General features: G+C 56.3%; 1 protein-coding gene across 2 annotated transcripts; it reads right to left on the bottom strand.

Annotated features, from left to right (window-relative positions):
• Positions 1-293: 293 nt before the first annotated feature.
• ZMAT5 (zinc finger matrin-type 5) lies at positions 294-22,779 on the bottom strand. 2 transcript variants are annotated; one of them, XR_010658871.1, is made up of 7 exons: positions 22,679-22,779; positions 10,615-10,769; positions 7,501-7,563; positions 5,518-5,598; positions 4,217-4,328; positions 529-730; positions 294-482 (listed from the first exon to the last, which is right to left on the bottom strand). XR_010658871.1 is itself a non-coding variant. In XM_065904762.1 (6 exons), exons 2-6 carry the CDS (start codon positions 10,739-10,741, stop codon positions 601-603), a joined length of 513 nt encoding a protein of 170 aa, XP_065760834.1. In that variant the 5' UTR covers positions 10,742-10,769; positions 22,679-22,779; the 3' UTR covers positions 294-600. The 2 variants fall into 2 exon arrangements, 1 of the variants encoding a protein (XP_065760834.1); XM_065904762.1 differs by having other exon boundaries at positions 294-730.
• Between the last annotated feature and the right edge of the window lie 163 nt (positions 22,780-22,942).

The raw sequence follows: 22,942 nt of genomic DNA, 5'->3' as shown, positions 1-22,942 counted from the left end.
CAGGCCGGAGACCCGGCTCTGAGCCCCGCCCAAGCTGTGCCACCTCGTGTTTGGCACGGGTGGATGTGGGGGCCGGGACGGCAGACCCGGTCCTCAGCTCCCCTCCCCAGATCCGGAGCCACGCCTGGTCTGGACCAGTCCTGCCCAGCCGCACTGAGCCTCCGCCACCCCCCAGGGAGAGGGCAGCAAGCACCGGTCAGGCTGGAGAGGACCTCACGTCGCCCATCTCCGACCCAGGGCCAGAGCGCGGAGCAGAGAGCGCCAGGCGAGGGGCAAGGGCAGCCACGCAACTGTGGTGACAGACTTTGTTTATAAACATCCGGAAGGAAGTCCTCTGAAATGTCCCCTGAGGGGGTGGGCATGGAGCGGCTTGGTACCCAGTCAGGACCAGGGTTGCACCTGGCGGGGGCGGGGGCGCTCAGGTCTCGGGGGGGCCCAGGCTTGAGTTTCTCACGCTCCATGGGGCGCAGCGGGAGGGGGCCCAGGCTTGAGTTTCTCACGCTCCATGGGGCGCAGCGGGAGGGGGCCTCGGTGTCCGCCGTAGGAGCCCTTCTCTTGGTTGTGGCCGACTCACGAGCTCGCCAGGCAGGGAGTAGGGGCTCAGCCCCAGTGGACGCTGGGCTGAAGGGGCCACCCCCCAGGCGGGGGTGCCCGCAGGGACGGAGGCAGCTCCTGGACTGGCGGCCAGCCCACGGGGTACTGGAACATGGTGGCTCTCACGGGCTCAGCCCTAGACCCAGAGGGAAAGACGGAGAATTAAGAGTGCGGCGCCGCGGCCCAGGCTGGGGCACAACCCCCCCCCCCCCCCCCCCGCCCAGCTCACGCTCCCCAACACCCCAGCTGTGGGGGGGGACCCGCTGCCTGAATCACCAGTTCAGGAAGGCAGAGCCTCAGAAACACGCAGGCTCTTTGAGCCACCCCTCTAGGAATGCGCCCAAGGAAATAGTGGGGGTTGGGGGCACAGACAGCTATGAGAGATGGGAGGAACCCAAGGAGTCCACCTGTGGGGGAGGGCTAAATGGATAAATATATATGCACGTTCACAGCAGAGAATGCTATGCAACCTGTGTCAGAACAGGGGCCGACTTATATGCACTGATGAGGAAGGTGTCATGACATACTGTGTGAGGGGGGTAGAAAAAGCAGCTTATAAAATAATGTATATAGCATGATACTATTTTTGTTTAAAGATATATAACATATATAAATGCATAAAAAGAAAAAAAACCTGGAAGACACAGCAAAATGTTAACAGTGGTTCTATCTGAGTGGTGCACTTATGGGTGATTTTTTTTCTACTTCTTTTATACTTTTCAAGAAAAGTTTTACAAGCACGCAAGCCTTTGAAATCAGAAAAAAAAATATTGTCTAACTTTTTTTTTTTTATAAAGCCTCATTTCTCACGCTGTTCACTCTCCTCCCCTCCTGGGGACCAGGGCCTGTGTGAAGCACGCACCCCTGCTGTGCGCAGCCTGGGGCGGCCCTATCCTCAGGGAGCCTGCCCCACCCGCTGCCTCCACAGCCGCTTGATCCTCCTGGACTTGAGCCCCACGCAGGCTGCTGCTCGCGCTTCAGCCTGCCCAGCCCTCCCCTCAACCCCCTCACCCCCAGGCCCCGCATTCAGTGCGGTCGAGGTCCTGGCGGCTGGCGGTAGGCCCGGGGCCGGCCATGGCCAGCTGTCTGCAGGAGGTCTGGAGGCTTGGGGCCCCTCTCTGGCCTGACCCGCCGTCAGACCCAGACCCAGACCCAGACGAAGGGCGTCAGGTGGCCTCGGGGCCTCCCAAGGCGTGAGGACAGGGGAATCCCTGCTCGGCTGTCTGCTGCCTGCTGGAAAGCGCAGAGAGCGGCTCCCACCGTGATTTATGGCTTCGGGGAGACGTCAAAAACTCCAGCACCCGCAGAGAAGGGTGGGAGTGAGGTGGGGGGCCTCGCGGCTGCTGGAAGGGATGCCCCGGGTGCCCGCCAAGCCCGGGCTCTCCGCGGGGCCAGGGTGCCCTGCTGCTCCACAGAGAGGGTGTGACCCATCGAGAAGCCCCGTCCTGCCTCCAGGACCCGGGGCAGACGCGGGCTCCCGCCAGGAGAAGGGCACACACGTTCCCCAGGCCCGCAGGCCCCTCCAGCCTGCACAGAGCAGACGGGGACGCGGGCGGACGGGGATGCAGGCGCCCAGTGTGCCCCGCACGGGGACAGGGGCAGCTCTCCTCTCTCGCTGTCCTCCGCCCTGGGCCCAGTTAGGAGGAGAGAATCTCAGGGAGGCGCCTGGGCTGAACAGGAGCGCCCGGCTCGGGGAGGGGTGCAGAGGGGAGATTAAGATGGATAAAGTACAATCTGAAGCGCCAACAATGGAAAGCGGGATGAGCCCTGGCCTGGCCGGGGATTAGCCTGCTGGTCTGAGGCCGGCCCCCCGCTCCCAGCACGGCCCGCTCCAGCAGGCCCCTCAGGGTCAGTCTGCTGGGGTGGGGGATGGGGGACACGCAAGCAGCAGGCTGGGGCCCCCTCCAGCCTGCATCTCCCCTTCACAAGGAGGGCTGGCCGGGCTCAGCTTGAGGGCTCTGCTCGGCCTGGGGGTCGGAGCCCTCAGGGCTGGGTGGCCCCAGGTGGGCCAGGCAGCCATTTGGGCCCTGTGTGTCCTGGTGGGGGGAACAGACACACACCGAGAGGTGGAGGGGCCCCCAGGCCCGTCCCCCCGGGCGCCTGCGGCACTAACACCCAGGAATGGTCCGCCAGGCGGCCCCTCGCCCCAGATGCCCTCCTCAGCCAGCGTGTCCTGGGGCCGCACCACATTGCTGACGCGTGAGCTCCGGGCATGAGGGGGAGGCCCAGGGCGGGGCGGGCCGGGGAGGGGAGACGTCTCAGCTAAAGCTTGAAGGATGAGTCTGACTCTGCCAGGCAGACATGGGGAGGGGGGAGTTCCAGGCCGAGGAAATAGCACAAGGCGCCCCAAAATCAGGAACGCCCACCACATCTAAGAAGCCGCCAAGCGTCCTGACAGGATGGGGGAGGTGAGAAGGTGACCCCCACGGGCCACGGAGGCGGCAGAGAAGTTTAGTCAGGGCCCTTCGAAGTGGGCGGCGGAGTCCAGGCTCCCCTGAGGGGGAGGAGGCCCGGAGCGTTTCGCAGGGGCTGGGGCCGGGGAGTGTTCTAGAAGCTGGTTGGGGTGGTTGTGTGGAGGATGGACCTCCAAGGTCATAACTGCTCCTGATGGGACCAGAAGGAGGGGCCGTCACGCTCCAACATAAGAGTCGCGGCCGTGCTGTGTTTTCAAGGTCGGGGGACAAACTGGGCACAGATTTAAAAGCAGGATTAATTTTAAAACAGCTTAACGCGCTCTCCTCACTGGGGCATGGAGAAGGCAGGAGGCTTGCCCTCACCTCCTGTTGGAGCCTCAAGGGGAGGCCTCACCCCACAGACTGTGCCGGCCGGGCCACTGACCAGGAGGTGCCACCGCAGACATCACCGGTTCTGGAGCCCCGGTGCAGCCGGGCACGGGCGACCTCACCACGTCGGGCAGCTCCCGAGCACATCCCGTAGCCCTCTTCCTCCCTTCTCTCTCAATATCTGGGGGAAGGCCCCAGGAGCCCCGGCTCTGGCTTGGCCGTGACCTTGAGGGGCAGAACCTGGGTGTCTGACCCAGGCTGCTCCCGTAGGAGGGGTGAAGGGCACCCTGTCTACTCCTGGGCCCAGGCAGCAGCTGGGTCAGCCCCACCCCAGCCCCCTCCTCAAGGCCAATGGCGAGGAGTCTGTCACCCCCCGTGCCATCCCGGCTCTGCCCACTCAGAGCTGTGTGCCCCCCGACACGTCACACCTCCCACGAGCCTCCCTTCCCCTTCTGCAGGGTCGGGGCAACCGTGGCCCTCTGGCAGGGTCTAGAGGGGACAGTGACCATGGTCCGGCCCCTCCCTCTGGGGAGGGACACGTGGTGATGCGGAGTCAAGCTGCCTTGGCCACCTGCCTGCCTTCGGCCAGGGCAGACTGCCGTAAGGGGGGGACACCAGGGCCGGGCACAAGGCCGGGCACAAGGCCAGGCACGGGAACCTACAGGCAAGTGCCCGTCAGCCTCTGGCCAGGGCCTGGGGGCCGAGAGCCCCGATGTGGCCCCCCTGGGGAGTCCGATGCGGGCATCCGTGTCTGGCCCCTGGGCAGTTGGTGGCGGCAAGGGCGAGCTGGCTGGGGTCCTGCTCCTGGAGGGCGCAGAGGCGGGACCCCGGGGCCGTACCTGCTGCTTGGGGCGGAGCTCAGCCGCTTGGCTCGCTTCTCCAGCCAGTCCTCCAGGCGGACCTCAGGAAGCTCGGCGACGTCCAGCGGCCACTCCCTGGCCCGCCTCTCCTCTGGGGGGACAGACGGATGAGCGAGTGAGGGCCATGCTCACTCCCACGCTCCCACATGGCAGGTGGAACCTTCTGGGGTGGGGGGGCACAGGCTGGGAGGCCAGGAGTGAAGCCTCTGGCGTCTCCACCTGCAGCCGCCTGCCTCCCCAGGCAGCACCCCCGGCCTCCCTGCTTCCTCATCAATGGAGACCTAACCATGGCTGCCCCCTGGCTTTCTGGAGGTGGACGCGGGATAAAGTGTGTTGAGAGCCTGGTCTTCAGGAGGGCCCAAACCCTCCTGGGGTCGGCGAGGCAGTGTGGGCTGCAGACCAGGGCAGAGCCTGTGTGCTGCCCGTTCCACGGGCCATCGGTTCTGAGAGGCGGCGGTGGGGAGGGCCTGCAGATGTAGCTGGCTGCTGGGATGCGCCGGCCTGGCCCATGGGCCCCACTTCTGCCCTGGAAAAGCGCCGAGAGACCTCTGTCTGTGCCAGGGCTGCGGCCGCGCTGCCACCAGCCCCCTGGGGCAGGCACTGCCCACAGGGTCTGACTGGGCAGAAGGGAGTGAACCCCATCAGGGGATGAGGGCCAAGGCCAGGCCACCCCAGACGCTCACTGGCCATGTGGAGGGAGGCACCGCGCTCAGCGGGGGCTCAGGCAAGGCTCTGTTTCTCAATGGGCTCAGTGAGGGGCAGCAGAAGATCGATAAAGACCACCTAAAAGGGAATTCCCTTTTCTCTAATTGCTGCGGTAAGATGTGAATGGCGGACAAAGGCTGGCGGGCCGGTCTCCAGGCGGACGCTGACATCACCTTTCCATGGAGCGCCCTGAGGTCAGGGAAGGTGCTCTCTTCATCCCCTTGGACCCAGAGCGGCAACAGGGGAGCTGCCAGAGGCCGGGGAGGGACCCCAAACACGTGGCCTGACTGAGGAAGGGCAGGTGGGTGTACAAGAATGAAGGGTAGGCTGGCGGGGCTGAGGCACACCCTCAGGACTCCCGGACAGGAAGCCATGCGTCTCACATTAAACCCAGCCGGGGACGCGGACGGGAGCTTCTGGCTCCTTCCGCACTCATGCCCGGGGTGAACGGAAGGCGGCTCCTGAAGCCACGGGCCACCCGACACGGCAGTCACAAAAGAGGGGGTGGGGGAGACGCAGGGCAGCACCCCCCCCCGCACCCCCTGCCCCCCAGCCCAGGGCCCCTGGAGACGCACCCTCCACCTGGACGCTCAGCTCCTGCAGGTCTCGCTCCGACATGTGGGAGAATCTGCAGTTGGAGCCAAAGTCGCACTGGCCTGCAACGGAGGACAGAGGTACTCGCTGCCGAACGGCCTCCCCGGGCTGAGGGGCAGCCTAGGAGGGCCACGCTGGCTCCAGGGAGTAAGGAGTGGCCACCCTAGCCCTGAAGAGGCAGCTGCACTCTCTCTGGCCTGGCCACAGGAGCTGCCAGAACGGCCTGTCTGGTCGCCCAGGCCCTGCTCACAGCCCTTCCCTGGCCGGAGACCAAAGTCCACTGTAGCACACCCACTCTAGTGAGTGACTGAGTGAAAGTTGCTCAGTCGTGTCCGACTCTTTGCAATCTCATAGAATATACAGTCTATGGAATTCTCAGGCCAGAATACTGGAGTGGGTAGCCTGTCCCTTCTCCAGGGGATCTTCCCGACCCAGGGATCAAACCCAGGTCTCCCACATTGCAGGTGGATTCTTTACCAGCTGAGCCACAAGGGAAGCCCAAGAATACTGGAGTGGGTAGCCTGTCCTTCTCCAGGGGATCTTCCCGACCCAGGGATCAAACCGGGGTCTCCTGCATTGCAGGTGGATTCTTTACCAACTTATCATGGAAGCGCCTCTGGTGACTGGGCTCCATTAAGCCTTTGCAGGCTTGTCCCCGTCACCTCCCAGCCCCATCAAGCTGTGGTGGGACCCTGCGAGGGCCCTGCTGCCTCGCGCCCGCCCCCCGGGGGCCCCTGCCCATGGCGCGTGGCTGGGGGGACACAAGCAGCTGGACTGCTCCCCAGAAGGCTCTCACGGCAGCGTTGTCTAGGAGGTGCCAGAGTCCAGGGTGGCTTTCCGAATCTCAACTGCGGAGACCAAAAAGTGTCTCAAAATAACAAGAGACTGTGGGGCTGGGGGAGGGATAAACTGGACATATACAGCCTCCTGAATATAAAACAGATAACTAATAAGAACCTGCTGTATAGCACGGGCACTCTACTCAATTCTCTGTAACGGCCTATATGAGAAGAGAATCTAAAACAAACAAACAGTGGGTATAAATATACATATAACTGAATCACTTTGCCATACACCTGAAACTAATATATCACTGTAAATCAACACTGTAAGTCACTGTAAATCAACCCAATAAAAATAGAGAAAAAACAAACAAACACAGGAGATAGAGGTGTCCTAAGAGCCTCGCGGACCACATCGTGTTTAGGACACACTGGGGGCAGCGCCGTCTCCTGAGGGGAGCGTAGTCATTCACCCCGCTTTCCGAGGCCAACAGCAGTGCCTGTCTCTGGTGCCAAGCTCCTTCTTACAGCTTGCTAACCACCATGGTGTTCCTCTTTGCTTTGGCTTCGAGGAAACTCACGGCCAGACCCTTAGTGAGCACACAGGACCCCGGGGCAAGCCTGGAGGAGACGAACTGTTCTCCTGCCCTTGCCCTATTCTTCCTACCCTAGTTTTCACCTGCCTTTGGTTCCTCCACTTGCTGAGGTTTCTATCTCTTTGAACTACATGCATCTTTATTAGCTGGGTACTGAGCAGTGAAAGCAACACCCAGCACCCTCTGTTCGAACTCTGAAGCTTCTTGCTATTGTTGGACCTGTTAGCGTCTCCAGCCGTGCCTGCCGGGAGGGAGGGAGGGAGGGAGGGCGTGGTGAAGGTTGGGCTCCCAGGCTAACTTAATCAGCCAGTCTATTACACCCATCAGTGTCTCCTGGATTGACTCGCAGGCTCTCGTTCACCCAGTGCTTGCTTGTCCTGGGTGACCTGATAAAATCACACGCTGAGGTCTGAAGAGCTGAGGACCAAGCCCTAGCTGTCATAAGGCCCAACCCCCTGGGAAGGCCCCAGGTGACTGAGACCACGAAGCAGGCTCAGGGTGGTGGCTGGGGTGAGTGCAGGGGGCGGGCTGTGCAGAGGTCCAGGCAGGCCAGATGGGTCCCTGAGGGACCTGGACGGCAGCTTACCTGTCAGGAGAAACTTCCGGCAGGGCCTCTTGTTCTGCTCATCCAGCAAGATGGCAGCTGCGTCTGCAAGGAGACAGAAGCCGGGCTCAGAATGTGGCTGCAGACGGGCACTTCTGACCACCGACACCAGGGAAGGGGAGAGCGCCTCACCCAGCGAGGAGGGGACGAGGGGCCGACCACGGGCAGGAACGCGGGGGAGAGGGAGCCGAGCCTCAGAAGGCCTCAGCCCCATCCAGCCCAAAGCCAGGACGGGCGTGAGGTCAGGGACTCTCAACCATGCACAGCGGATCACCTGGGGAGTTGTTTTAAGTCCTGGCATCAGAAGGTTTAGTCGTTAAGCTGTGTCTGACTCTTTTGCGACCCCATGGACTGTAGCCTGCCAGGCTCCTCTGTCCACGGGATTCTCCAGGCAAGAATAGTGGAGTGGCTGCCATCTCCTCCTCCAGGGGAGCTTCCCGACCCAGGGACCGAACCCCCATCTCCTGTGTCTCTTGCACTTCAGGCGGCTTCTGTACCGACCAAGTCACCAGGGACGTGGGTTTCCTGGGCTTCCCTCGTGGCTCAGACAGTAAAGAATTTGCCCGGAATGGAGACCCAGGTTCAATCGGAAGAAGACTTCTGTGTACTGTCATTGCAACTTCCTAAGACTCTCTAGCCATTTGCTTCTCCAGGGGATCTTCCCAACCCAGGGATCAAACCTGGATCTCCTGCATTGCAGACGATTCCTTACCATCGAGCCATCAGGGAATCCCATATTGAATATTAAATCTTACATGTTAGAATTTAAATTCTGTTTTAAGTTTAAACCTTGTGTGCTCCTTGGTGGGCAAGGAATCAATTGGTCAAAATCCGTGGGTGAGTGAGGCCCACGAGGACGGCGCCCTGGCTCAGAGCCCTCACGTCGCCCTGGAGGAGGGGGTGGCCAGGCCCGAGCTGTGCACTTAACCCTGTCTGTCCACCACCTTCTCCAGAGGCCGCTGGGGTAAAGAAAAGACCAGGGGCTTCGGAGCCTAGATTCACGGGACCCCAGGCAAGCTGCTTAATCTCTCCACGTCTCAGGTTCCCCACATGTAAAATGGGAGGAAAATGCTCACCTGCTGTGAACATTTAATAAGTTAATGGATGGAGAGCACTTGGCAGAGGACGCCACACATTACAATTTTGCCAGGAAAGTGGGGCTGGGAGCAGCCTCAGCACCAGGGTCCCCAGTGACGCTAACGTGCAGCCAGAAGTGGAAGCTCAAACAAGTGCAGCTTTTACTCCATGACCTCCTCATAAACCGGTCATGTATGCAAGCAGGCCCATTTTGCAGATGGGAATACTGAGGTTCATGCAAGGAAAAGGGGCTCACAGGGAGGAATTGGCAGCGCCAAGTTTGCGCCCTAGCGGAGAGCCTCAAGCCCCTGCCTTCTCCCGTGTGGCTGCTGACTCCCTGGGTTGAGCTTCCCTGATGGCTCGGTGGGTAAAGAATCTGCCTGCGACGCAGGAGACACAGAAGGTTCGGGTTCAATTCCTGGCTCAGGAAGAGCCCCTGGAGGAGGAACTGGCAATCCACTCCAGTATTCTTGCCTGGGAAATCCCATGGACAGAGGAGCCTGGAGGGCTGCCGTCCACAGGGTGGCAAAGAGCTGGACACAGCTGAGCGATGGAGCAGCAGCAGGGCGAAGCTGATGGACGGGGCTCCTCACCTCAGGTGGGCCAGCTGACGGCCGGGGGTGGGGCTGGGCTGCTGAGGTCTGCAGCTAGTTATCAGAGGACTCATGCCTGGCCTGCCTGCCTGCTGGAGCGTGGGTGGGGCTGGCAGCGTGGGGCGGGGTCCATCTGTCAGCACTAGGCTTGTTGCTCAGCCCACCCGGGGTGCCAGAGGCTTCGCCTGGGGAGGTGGGCCGGTGGAAGGCATCTGGACATTGCTCAGAGCCTCCCCTGCCACCCGTCTCCCAGGCAGGACAGAGAAACTGGAAGAGGGGCCGAGTCTGAGTCTTGACAAGGTTGTCAAGACAACCCTATGGGGAAGGGCTCCAGGCTGCCCAGCATCTGGCTGCTGGCTCCAACTCCAGCCACACAGCAGAAGCTCCAGGCAGCTTTTCAAGTCTACTGAGTCCCAGCCTGTCTTTCCCAGCTTCTGTTTTCTTTCATCTGAGGGGAGGGTTTGAGAACTGTTAAAATGCTCCTCGGTGATGCTGAAGTGCATCCGGGTTGAGAACCCCCAGCCCAGGGCCCCCCTCTGCCCGGCATTCAGGGCTCCCGCGGTCTGACCCCACCGGCCCTCTCGCTTCAGCTCTCCAAGGACCTGGGTCTGTTTGCTCGTTCATTGAGACATTTGCCTGGCAAACATTTCCCGGGCACGTCCTGGGCGCCAGGCGCTGTGCCAGGATGAGGACTCAGCGGAGGACAAGTCAGACCTGGTCCTTCCTTCCACTCCGACAGTCACACTAATCCATGCGGCGATGAGCGAGGTAAACAGCCAGCACGCGGCCAGATGACCTGCCCTGGCCCAGGGGTCGGAGAGGGCGTCCCGGAGGACACTTTGGGGGAGGGCAGGACAGCAGGAAAGGCCTGGCAGCTGAGAGGACAGTACTAGCTGTGGCCAGCGTGGCTGGAGCTTGGAGGGAAAGGTCAGCAGGGCACGGAGGCCTGGGCAGGACAGGGGTTCCACCCTGAGCATGCTGTTGTAACGGGGCGTAAGGTCACAGGGGAGAGGGGCCCTGTTTTATTCACCCTTAGGTCTTCAGAGCCTCGTGGGCAGTCAGGCACGTGCCAAGTGCTCCCCAGCCCCGTGGCCAGCTTCAGCCCTGCTCCTCGCCCTTTCTCCCCTGCTACGAGAACACCTGATCAGGATGGAGCCCGGGCTTTTCCCTAAGCCGAGGGCGGGAACACCAGCTCCTCAGAGAGGCCCTCTCCCATCCCCGGTGTTCCCCGGAGCCGAGCAAGGGGTCTGAGAACGGAGCCTCCAGTCAGAACCTCGGGGAGAGGAGTGGGCCTTCCGCCTGCCCCTCCGAGGGCGCGCCTGGCCCGGGGGCCAGCGGCCTGGGCCTCCCTCTGGCTCGGTCACTGGCCCGGGGCGCTGCCCCGTGGAGGGTCAGCGCGGTCAGAGGGCGCCGGCCGGCAGCTCACCTCGGAACGCGTCGTACCAGAGCTTCCTGGCCTTCAGGTGCTGCAGGCCGCTCAGGTGCTTCTTGCGGTTGTGCAGGTTGTCCTGGAAGGACCGGTCACAGTAGTCGCAGAAGTAACGCTTCCCCATGGGGACCCGCGCCGGGAGCTGCCGCTGCCTGCGAGGCCAGAGCGCTGGGTCAGAGCGTGGAGGGCACGGAGTGCAGAGGGGCGCACCCGGGCCGGCCGTGCCGGGGGAGAGAGGCTCCCGGACCGCCAGGGAGGAACCACACGGGCAGACACTCAGAGCCTGAGACGCCACATTCCGGAGCGGTCCTTGACAATTCTTTATTTTTTTTTCACTCAATTTTATTTTTTCAATTTTATTATTTTTTTGGCCCTGGCCACACAGCATGTGGGATCTTAGTTCCCCGACCACGGATCGAAACTGCACCCCCTGCGCTGGAAGCGCGGAGTCTTAACTGCTGGACCGCCAGGGAAGTCCCTCTTTTAACAGTGCTGATGCCCAGCTTCTGTCCCGGGCTGGCGAAAGCAGAGCCACAGTGGGGGAGGCTGGGGGGCATCAGGGTGTTTCAACGCTCCCTGGGGATTCTCATCTGCAGCCAGGCTGGGGAACGGCCACCTGCCCCCCACTGGACAGCCCCCCGCAGGGCCCCCCCACACCTCTCATCCCTCTCTCAGAGCTGTGCTCCTTCCATCTTTGCTCACACACTACCTTCTCAGTAATCTCCCGTGACTACTTCACTGAAAACAGCAGAACCCTCGGCTGGGCTTTCCCATTCCCTGCTCCACTTTGCCACCTCTGAAGTGGCGTTATTTGTTATGTTTATTATGTTGCTTCTTCTACGGGAATATACATGCTTGTGGGCTGCGGTATTTTGTTTCGTGTGTTTCTGTAGCCCCCAAAGTGGTGCACAGTATAGAGAAGGCAACCAAATGTGTGTTGAAAAAATGAACGAATTTCCATTTTCCTTATGCGAACAACTGAGTTTCAGAGAGAGGAAGTGACTCGCTCAAGGTCACACAGATGGTACGCGGGAGGCAACCCCTGGTGCCCGACGATCCTGCCGCTGGTGTCCGCTCTTCCACAGCCAGCTCGAGGCTTAAAGAAGCCAGAGGGCTCGGGCAGACATGCAGGCAGCTGAACGCTCAGGTGGTGATCACGGAGGGAAACGAGAATGGTTCAGGGTCTTCAGACCCGTGAGACCCCTCACTGGTGGTAAGCACCGCAGCCAGAGGCAGGTGGCAACTCTATGACTCATGGCCAGCCCCTGGGTCCCCGTTTGGTGTCACAAGATGAGAGGACAAACGGGCCCACTTGGGGCCACCAAGTGGGATTGGCAAAGGGCTGAGCCCAGAATCGTCCCACACTTTTCAGGTCCTAGAGTCTGACCCCTCCTTTCCCAGAGCCGGTGCCTGAGGCCCTGAGGAGGAGAGGGCAAGCGACTTCCCCAAGGTCGCCAGGTAACAGCCCGGGCCCAGCAGCAGAAGCCCTGGCCTCCCAGGGCCCGGAGAATACAGACAAAGCTGAGAGCCAATCCACAGGGCAGCCGGACGGGGATAGACACATCTTGGGATGTATCCCTCCTGATAATGGGGAGGGACACAGAGACGAACAAGCCCCCTGGAGAAGGCCGCCCCCGCGGCAGACAGCAGCCATTAAGTCAAGGGCAGTAATGGATCGGGAACAGTCACTCAAAATGAACACGTATAAAACCTCTCTTCTCCTATTACCGCTGAGAAACCACATCCCAGACACACGGATTTGATATATTAAATTTGGCAGCTCTAATACACCCCATCTTGCCAATAAACTTATAGGAATTGGATTGAAATTGTAAGAGATGAACGTTTAACCAAGAGACGAGTGCTTAACCAAGCCGTTCACGAGGCCTGAAGCAGCTCAGAGGAGAGGAACGGACAGGGGGAAGGGCCAGGGGAGGGGCGTCCCTCAGGAGGCTGTGATGGAACAGGGGCTCTTGGCAGACTCGGCTGAGCAAAATCCCCCAAGGCACTGGGAAGCCAGTTGCGTGACCCCAGACCCCTCCAGGCCTCTACGTTCAAGCTAGGAATACGGGGCAGTGGGTCTGACGGGCTGGCTAATTGCTTAGCGAGCAGCACACAGAAGTTTGCTTATCCAATGAATTATTAGTAAAAGATAAATAGCAATACAGGGTTTCCATGGTGGGCTCAGTGGTAAAGAACCCGCCTGCCAATGCAGGAGACGTGGGCTCGACCCCTAGGTTGTAGAGATTCCCCTGGAGAAGGAAATGGCTACCCCCTCCATTATTCTTGCCTGGAGAATCCCATGGACAAAAGAGCCTGGTGGGCTATAGTCCATGGGGTCGCAAAAGAGTTGGGCATGACTTAGCAGCTAAACGACACTGGCAATGTGAATGACACTAACAACGTCTGGCATTGCGCAAGTGCACGATAAATGTTACGTAGTATTTGGTTCCACTGAGCACCTACAACAGGCCCCCACTGGGCTAAAAGCTCCAGAAGGTGTCATCTCATCGAATCCTCAGGACAACCTGTGTGGTTTCAGATGAGGGCGCTGAGACTCCCAGAAATGAAATGACTGAGCCAAGATCATGCTGCTGGACAGAGGCCAGGCCCGGCTGAGAACCCAGCGGGGACGGCTCTGGAGCCCACACTCGCCATGGCTAAGAGAGTCTCCTGCCAACAGGTCATACCGATGACAGCTTTCCTCTGCTGTTTACTCACAACACCCCCAGGACCACATGGCGCCTTCAAGTCCCAAAAGGTATGTATCGTGATCCCATTTACCAAGGAGGAAACTGAGGCCCAGAGAGGGGCTCTGGGGTGCTCCAGATCACACCTCCAGGAAGAATAGCAGGTCTCGTCACGCCTGGGGCTCAGGTCTGCTGGGAAAGTCACCCACCAAGCCACCAGGAAATGAAAACCTCACACACACCACCCCTCAACCTACCCGGTGACACCGATTCAAATGATGAGCCCTTGGGGCCGGGCTGCGTGTGTCTGTGTATACATGTGTTTGTGCACTCCCCGTCTCTCACATGCACAAACCACGGGGGACACACCAGTCTCAGCTGAGGGCTGCCGCAGCAGCGACACCCACCCATGCCTCCTCCCCCCTGCCCACCCAAGCCAACCCTCATCGGGCAGGGGAAGTGCTTAGCCGTCCAGGACAGGTCAATGGGCCGTGCATCCCATCCCAGCTCTGCCAGGCTGTGGCTCTGTCACATGCCCTCTCTAAGCCTCAGTCTCCCTGCATGGAAAGCAGGAGGTAGGTAGTTAGGCCAGGAGATCTCTAAAAAAAGCAGACACACACACACACACACACACACACACGTAACAGAGAGCCTGACCCACAGCAGGCCCTCAAGAAACGTTGGCCGTCATCACCATCATTATTACTGGCCTCCATAAAGTCAGGGTATCAGTGCCCAATGACCTCTGTGATCAGCTGCTCCATAATACAGATGAGGAAAGTGAGGCCAGGAGAGGGGAAGTGAGCTGTCCGCAGCACCCAGCACAAGGCGGCACAAGGCTAGTTCGCAGCCCCACGGCAGCCTAAGACCCCCGCCCGCACGGCGGCTCTGCCGGCCCCTGGTGCCCGGGGAATGCGGTCAGGGGAGCAGAGCGGCTTTACGGGGGCCAGCACTTCCTGCCGCCTCCACAGGCCTGACCCCAGGAGGCAGAGGCCCTGTCCCTGGGCAGGAGCTGGCCCCCAGCAAGGTGACCTCGGCCGGGCACCGCCCAGGTGTGAACTTCCAGGGCTCCCGACCTCCCGCTCCAGTGCCCCGGTGCACATTAGGTGGGGTGCGGCTGCAGAACGCTCTGGACAGACACACAACTTGGCAGGTGGAGTGTGCCGGGCGTCCTTGCACAGGGCACAACCTGCACCACCGCACTTGGCAGTCCTGAGCGGGAGGGCAGGGCAGGGGCGGGGGTGGGGACGGCCGGACGTCTCCCTGGCGCCCAGATGCCAGCATGGGGTGCTGACTAAGCGGGTCCTCTCTGCAGCCGTGATTCATCCCCGTCCTCCGAGGACGCTCTGCACCATGTGAGCGCAGCCCCGTCCGGGAACACAGGCCCATCCGGCCCCGCTCCCTCGCCGGGAACACAGGCGGCACTGCCCGCCCACTCCCGGAGACCAGGTCTGCGGTGGCAACAGCATCTGCTGGCTCCCTGGACCTTTGCCAGGTGACAGAGTGGCTCCGCGTGGCCACGGGCAGAGGGCAAGGCTGGGGTGGGACCACCTTCTGGGGTCACACAGGCCTGGGTTTGAATTCCAGTTCTACCACTTATCAGCTGGGTGACCTCCGGAAAGTCCTTTTCATCTCCCGGAGTCTGGCCTCAGCTAGAAAACAGCAACCCCGCCGCTGCTGTGAATTTACCACCGCGGAGAGTGGAGGCTGTGACTGCTGTTGCCATCGTCACTCGGGGGGCTCACTCCTCCCCCCCCAAACCTGATTCAAAACTGCAGCCAAAGTCTCAGCAGCAGACACGTCTGTCCCTCTTGCCACCTGCTCTGCTTTCCAGAGCTCGTCTCACATGCTGACTTACTGTCAAACAGGCTGCGTCCCCGCTAGAACACAGCTCCACCAGGGCAGAGAGAGCTGTCTGTCCGTCCGGCGGCTGCACCTGCTCAAATGCAGAGCATCTGCTGGGATGAGCGAGGGACCTGCCCATCCCTGCCCAAGGCCTCCCGCCGCCTGCTCACCGGCTCACCCGCCCTCTTCTCCATAAGCTTGAATATGGAGACAAGCATGAGGACGAGAAAAGAGACATGAGGCCCCCCCAAGGCAAGAATGTCACCCTCCCCCTCCCCGCAGGGCTTCTGTCCCCAGCAGAGCCCCCCTGACCCACTTAGCCCACACCCAGCGGGCTCAAGGAAAGGATGACCAATGAGCTGAGATGCAGTGAGGAGCAAGAGGGAAGAAAAGAGAATCAGATTTGACTCCATCGTGCAAGGCATTCTCTTGTCTGATCCTCACAGACCCTCTGCGCACGCACAGTGCGTCCATCTCACAGATGGGGACACACGTTCAGAAACACTCACTCCTAATTTGCTCAAAGCCACGACTAGGAGAGACCCTGATGACCTCTCATCAACCTGAGCGCTGCGGGTGGGCCGGTGGGTGCTGAGGATCCCCAGGCACCTGCCACGAAGCTGCCACCACACGTGTCAAGGCCCGGCGGGGCCATCTCTCGCCCTGGGGCCCGGCTGACCCGGGACCCAGCTCTCCCGTCCCCAGCGCTCCACCTTGAGGCTGCTCCATTGATATTCTTAGTTCCTTTCATCACGAGCGGCTCGGGTCCAGAGCTGGCTTTGGCACAAGGCTAAAATAAGCCAATGGCTCGGCCGCGGGGGCTGGGAGGCAGTCTGTGATGATCCAGGCCTGTGCTCTCCACAGGCTGCCCTCGGCTCACCTGTCATTTCCTCTGATTACAGCGCCACCAGACCCCAGGTGAACAGCAAACCTCGGCCAGAGGGTGGCTTTATGGCGCGCCCACTAGGAGCACGGCAACATTCCAGCATCGCATATGCCCACCGTCTGGAGTCGGTGGCATCAGACCCGCCCCACGCGGGAGGCCTGCAGACTGCCTGCTCGGGACCCAGCTCCAACAGCAGTGCCTAGGAGACCCAAATGTCTCCCCTGATGGGCCCCCCAGATGCTAAGGGTCTCCCTCAGATGCCCCTGAGGTCTTGTAGCAACCACACAGCTCTCTCACCCTGGCCTCCTGAAAGGACAGAGCTCCCAAACAGGAGAGGGGAAAAATCGTCTGAAGGAGGCTCTTGAACCACACGCCCCGATTCCAAAACATTCTCCACCCCCAAGCCTGGGCTCCCAATACCATGGGACTCTCTGCCACTGCCGCCCAAGCCACGTCTCACCCTTTCACACCTAGACCAGCCTCCCCCTGACCTTTATTTTCTTTTTCTCACATTTTAATTTCAATAACATCTGGTTTGTTGTTGCTATTTAGTCGCTAAGTCATGTCTGACTCAGGGTCCCAGGCTCCTCTGTCCATGGAATTTTCCAGACAAGAATACCAGAGAGACAAGAATACCAGAGTGGGAAGCCATTCCCTTCTCCAAGGGATCTTTCCAGACCAGGAATTGAACCCATGTCTCCTGCATTGGCAGGCGGGTTCTTTACCACTGAGCCACCGTTGAGCCCCTGGATCAGCCTTGTTAGTTCAGCCCACTCTGGGCAGCATCAGATCAACCCTCTGAAAACAACTCCTCAAATTTTTCCATTGCTCCTGGTGAGGAGCTTATTAAAAATGAAGTCTCCTGAATCAGATCCTCAGGAATTCTGACTCAGCAGATCTGGAAAAATTTGCATTCTAACCAGTGAGTCTAGCATATACCCCCAAGAAAATAAAGCCTGGAGAACTGAGGTCCCACTGTTCATCAACCTTCTCTTCCCCTGCATGCCACTGGCAGCCTCTGCTGAAGGCAGTCACTCTGGGTGGACACAGCCCCCAAATTCGTGTCCCAATCGGAAACGTGCTGGTCTACAAACACCCTTGGTGGGCTGAAACCCTGACTCGACCAGAAGGCAAAGCATAATTCAGAAAAGTGGATAAAACACTTTTCTTACTGGCTATGTCTCCTGTCACACTCCAGGAGAGATTAAAATTGAAAACAGAGGACTTCCCCAGTGGTCCAGCAGTTAAGAATCCGCCTGCCAATGCAGGGGACACGGGTTTGATCCCAGGTTCCAGAAGATTCCACACGCTATGGGAGCAACGAAGCCCATGGGCCACAACTACCGGGCCTGCGCTCTAGAGCTTGGGCTCCTCAACAAAGAGGAGCCCCCACTCTCCATACGGAGTGAAAGCCTGCACACAGCAGTGAAGCAAAAAATAAATAACAAATAAATAAATCTTTTTTTTTTTTTTTTAAAGACACATGTATAGAATTTGATTCGGATTCCCTGATAGTTCAGTTGGCAAAGAACCACCTGCAATGCAGGAGACCCTGGTTTGATTCCTGGGTCGGGAAGATCCGCTGGAGAAGGGATAGGCTACCCACTCCAGTATTCTTGGGCTTCCCTGTGGCTCAGCTGGTAAAGAATCCGCCTGCAATGCAGGAGACCTGGGTTCGATCCCTGAGTTGGAAAGATCCCCTGGAGAAGGGAAAGGCTACCCACTCCAGTATTCTGGCCTGGAGAATTCCATGGACTGTATAGTCCACGGGGTCGCAAAGAATCTGACATGACTAAGCGACTTTTACTTTTCATGGAATTTGATTAATGGAGACAATCATTTTTTAGAAAAGAAAATACAGGTAGAAGAGCAGCTCAGGTATCGTATTAATGTTCTTGTCCTAAGTTTATCGATAATCAGTCTATACTTGGTACTTAAAAGTGTCTCACTGAAAAGAATTCTGTTGAGTATATAAGAGAAAAGCATGGTTTTTCAGGAATTGATTAAATTGATTCCAATTTTAAATATAAAAGTTGAAATTTGTAGTTAGATAATTGATAAAATGGTCTTCCCAGTGGTGCAGTGGTAGACAATCTGCCTGCCAATGCAGGAGATGTAGACTCAATCCCTGGGTCAGGAAGATCCTCTGGAGGAGGAAATGGCAGCCCATTCCAGTATTCTTGCCTAGAAAAATCACATGGACAGAAGAGCCTACAGTTCATGGGGTTGAAAAGAATCTGACAAGACTGAGTGACCGAGGACAAGCACACAACTGATAAATTATCTGTCAGTAATTTATATGAGACTTGTTATTTTAAGTTGAGGAGTGAGCAAAGGTTGGAAACATTGGCTGCATATTAAACACCTGCATATAACACCTGGGGTGCTATAAAAGCTACTAGGAGTGCCCCCCACCCCCATATTCTAATTTCATGACAGAGATGGAACCAGTATTTTTTGAATCCCCAGACTGAGAAAAAGTGACATAAGAGAACTTGACTAAGTCTGTTAAAAGTATCAAGCTGTTTACAAGAACTTAAAATTTATCACATTTACAAGTTTAATTTATTGGCTTTTCTAGTTAATTGTTTAAGTATTCTGGGGAAATTATGTTAGGTTATATATCTGAAGTACTTAAAAGGAAAATCAAATATATTAAATGTTAAGTGGAATTAAATGTGTAAGGGAGTGTAATTGGGCTGAAGATAGGGCTGAATGTTTAAAGGAATTTTGTTTGCTCAACTTGAGTTTAAATATTAATCAAAGGGAAAGTTAAGGTTATTTTTCTTATTTTTTTAGGTTTAAATATAGAATAATAATTTCTAAACTGAAAGGGATAGCTTAAAGAAAATTAGATATTTTTTTAAAAAGTGTTGCTCCAAAATGAGAATTAACTAAAAAGGCAATAAATAAATAAATAAAACAAGCCACACCTTAACTCCCTGTGGTCTTCCCTACCCATCTCACCTAAAATAATTCCTCCCTCCTCTTAACTTCCCATCAACCAGACTAGCTGTCAGCAAGATACAAATGTTCTTTCCCAGAAGCTTCACAATCTCCTGTCCCAACGGGCTACCAAGATGCTTTGCAAATAGAAAATAACTGGTCATGGATATAGAGCATTTCACATTTTTCCTCCCCATCCCCTCATAAGGCATTACAGTTGCTTTTACAAGTCAGAGGTAGATCCAGGTTTCCAATCTGGTCCCTGCTTTTCAATGCCACACCTACACAAATGACTTTTATCTCTGGCTCAGGCCTCTCCTCTGAACTCTAGATTCAAATCCCCATTACCCTCTGGACAGAAGCAGTGGCAGATTTTATTTTCTTGGGCTCCAATATCACTGTGGATGGTGACTGCAGCCAAGAAATTAAAAGATGCCTGCTCCTTGGAAGAAAAGCTATGACAAACTTTAACAGTGTATTAAAAAACAGAGACATCACGTTGCCAACAAAAGTCCATATGGTCAAAGCTATGGTTTCTCCAGTAGTCATGTATGGATATGAGAGTTGGGCCATAAAGAAGGCTGAGCACCAAAGAACTGATGCTTTTGAATTGTGGTGCTGGAGAAGACTCCTGGGAGTCCCTTGGACTGCAAGGAAATCAAACCAGTCAAGGAAAGGACATCAACCTTGAATGTTCCTTGGAAGGACTGGTGATGAAGCTAAAGCTCCAGTACTTTGGCTACTTGATTCAAAAAGCTGTCTCACTGGAAAAGACCTGATGCTGGGAAAGAAGGCAAAAGGCGAAGGGGGCAGCAGAGGATGAGATGGTTAGATAGCATTGCCCAATCAAAGAATATGCATATGAGCAAACTCTGGGAGATAGTGGAGGACAGAGGAGCCTGGCGTGCTGCAGTCCATGGAGTCACAAAGAGTTAGACACCATTTAGCGACTGAACAATAACCACCTCCATTTGACGTCTGAGGAGCAGTTCAAGCTTAACATGGCCAAACAGAAGCTAAAATCATTCCATTGATTTTAAGTTGCTGAGGTCAAAACTTTGATGTCTTCCTTGATTTCTCTTTCCGGTACCCCCTACATCACTCACCTAGAGCCAGACATCCTGGAATGTGAAATCAAGTGGGCCTTAGGAAGCATCACTATGAACAAAGCTAGTGGAGGTGATGGAATTCCGGCTGAACTATTTCAAATCCTAAAAGATGATGCTGTGAAAGTGCTGCACTCAATATGCCAGCAAATTTGGAAAACTCAGCAGTGGCCACAGGACTGGAAAAAGTCAGTTTTCATTCCAATCCCAAAGAAAGGCAATGTCAAAGAATGCTCAAACTACTGCACAATTGCACTCAGCTCACACGCTAGTAATGCTCAAAATTCTCCAAGTCAGGCTTCAATACATGAACTGTGAACTTCCAGATGTTCAAGCTGGTTTTAGAAAAGGCAGGGGAACCAGAGATCAAATTGCCAATATCCGCTGGATCACTGAAAAAGCAAGAGAGTTGCAGGAAAACATCTATTTCTGCTTTATTGACTACGCCAAAGCCTTTGACTGTGTGGATCACAACAAACTGTGGAAAATTCTTCAAGAGATGGGAATACCAGACCATCTGACCTGCCTCTTGAGAAATCTGTATGTAGGTCAGGAAGCAACAGTTAGAACTGGACATGGAACAACAGATTGTTTCCACATAGGAAAAGGAGTACGTCAAGGCTGTATACTGTCACCCTGCTTATTTAACTTATATGCAGAGTACATCATGAGAAACACTGGGCTGGATGAAATACAAGCTGGAATCAAGATTGCCGGGAGAAATATCAATAACCTCAGATATGCAGATGACACCACCCTTATGGCAGAAAGTGAAGAAGAACTAAAGAGCCTCTTGATGAAGTGAAAGAGGAGAGTGAAAAAGTTGGCTTAAAGCTCAACATTCAGAAAACTAAGATCATGGCATCCGGTCCCATCACTTCATCGCAAATAGATGGGAAAACAGTGTCAGACTTTATTTTTGGGGGCTCCAAAATCACTGCAGATGGTGACTGCAGCCATGAAATTAAAAGACGCTTACTCCTTGGAAGGAAAGCTATGATTAACCTAGACAGCATATTAAAAAGAAGAGACATTACTTTGTCAACATAGGTCCATCTAATCAAGGCTATGGTTTTTCCAGTGGTCATGTATGGATGTGACAGTTGAACTACAAAGAAAGCTGAGCATCGAAGAATTGATGCTTTTGAACTGTGGTGCTAGAGAAGACTTTTGAGAGTCCCTTGGACTGCGAGGAGATCCAACCAGTCCATCCTAAAGGAAATCAGTCCTGAATTGGAATGACTGATGTTGAAGCTGAAACTCCCAATACTTTGGCCACCTGATGCGAAGAGCTGACTCATGTGAAAAGACCCTGATGCTGGGAAAGATTGAGGGCAGGAGGAGAAGAAGGGGATGACAGAGGATGAGATGATTGGATGGCATCACTGACTCAGTGGACACAAGTTTGAGTAAAGTCCGGGAGTTGGTGATGGACAGGGAGGCGTGGCATGCTGCAGTCCATGGGGTCGCAAAGGGTCTGACACAGCTGAGCGACTGAACTGAACTGAACCCCCTACATGCATCTGTCAGCTTGTTTTGTTTGACCCATCCCCTTAATACATCCCAAATCTGATAACTACTCTAATCCATAACCTAATCTAAATTACCATCAAGCCTCCTCTCCCACCACAGCAACTTCCCCTCTTCAGTCTGACCTCTGGAGAGCAGCCAGAAATGATGAGCTTGAAAGTCATCAGATCATGTCAGATCATGTCAGATCATGTCACACCCCAGCTTGTCACAATCAGATCATGTCACATCCCAGCTTAAAACCCATCAGTAGCTTCCTAGTACAATAAGGAAAAAGTAAGACTCCTTATCATGGGTTACTAGGCCATATATGAGCTGATCTGAGTTACTTCACAGTCCATTCTACTTCTTCCCCTGGAACACCCCAGGACAGAGCAGTCTCAAGGCCTTTGCACCAATCTTTTCCTGTTTGAACGGCGACTACTCATTCACTCAGGTCTAGGGTTAAGGGTTGTCCTGGGCACCCTGGCTAAAATATTACCACCACTCCCTCCCCAATCAACCTGTCTTCTGCTCTTCTTAGTATTACTTGTTATTACTGCCCCTCCCCACACACTCTAGAACGAGCGCTTCACGAGGGCAGGGACTTGTTCACCGCTGAATCCCCAGTGCAGGGCCCAGGGCCTCTTAGAAAACATTTACTGGACCGCGCTCGTCCTCCGAAGTTCTTGCTATTTCCATTCCCCAGAAGCAAAGAGTGGATCTAGGTCCCCTGTCTTCCAAGCCAGGTTGTCAGCTTGCGAAACCCAGGGATGAGGAATACAGGAAGCAGGGGCAGAATCGCCTCTTCCCCGGGGGTCGGGCAGAGAGACTCAGCCCGCTGGACCCGACTTGTTGCCATAGGTTCCAACTCTAGACCTGGACTTGGGGCTGACAGGCGACAGGAGTGGGGACAAGCTTGAGATGGGTCATCCGGGCCTCGCCTACGTATCCAGTCCACCTCGTGTTAAACAGCGCGGCCCGCAGCGGGGCTCGCCGACCTAGTTGGAAGAGCCCAAGTCCTCCCGCGGGGGTGGTGAGGAGAAACTCTCCCTCGATGTCCCCTTCACAGAACATACCTGCTTCGGCGGGGCCCGACGGCTCCGAGCTCCTCCTCCGGCGCCCTCACGCCGCGAACTGCTTGCTGGGATTCGTAGTCCTCCCGTTGGAGAGCGTCCCGCCCTTCCCAGAAACCTTTGCGAATCAAAGCGGAAACAGAACGGAAGTGGAGGAAGCGTGAGGGCTTCTGGGTGTTGTAGTGAAAATATTAAATCTTTTTTTTCTTTTTAATGCTTAGGAAGTAGAATTCAGTAACATGTCTCACCAACCTGTTTGGGATTCCA

Source organism: Muntiacus reevesi, chromosome 13 (genome assembly GCF_963930625.1).
Source record: "Muntiacus reevesi chromosome 13, mMunRee1.1, whole genome shotgun sequence".
In the NCBI taxonomy this organism is placed as follows: domain Eukaryota; kingdom Metazoa; phylum Chordata; class Mammalia; order Artiodactyla; family Cervidae; genus Muntiacus; species Muntiacus reevesi.
The sequence above is the reverse complement of the archived record's forward strand: the minus strand, read 5'-3'. Positions and strand labels throughout refer to the sequence as shown.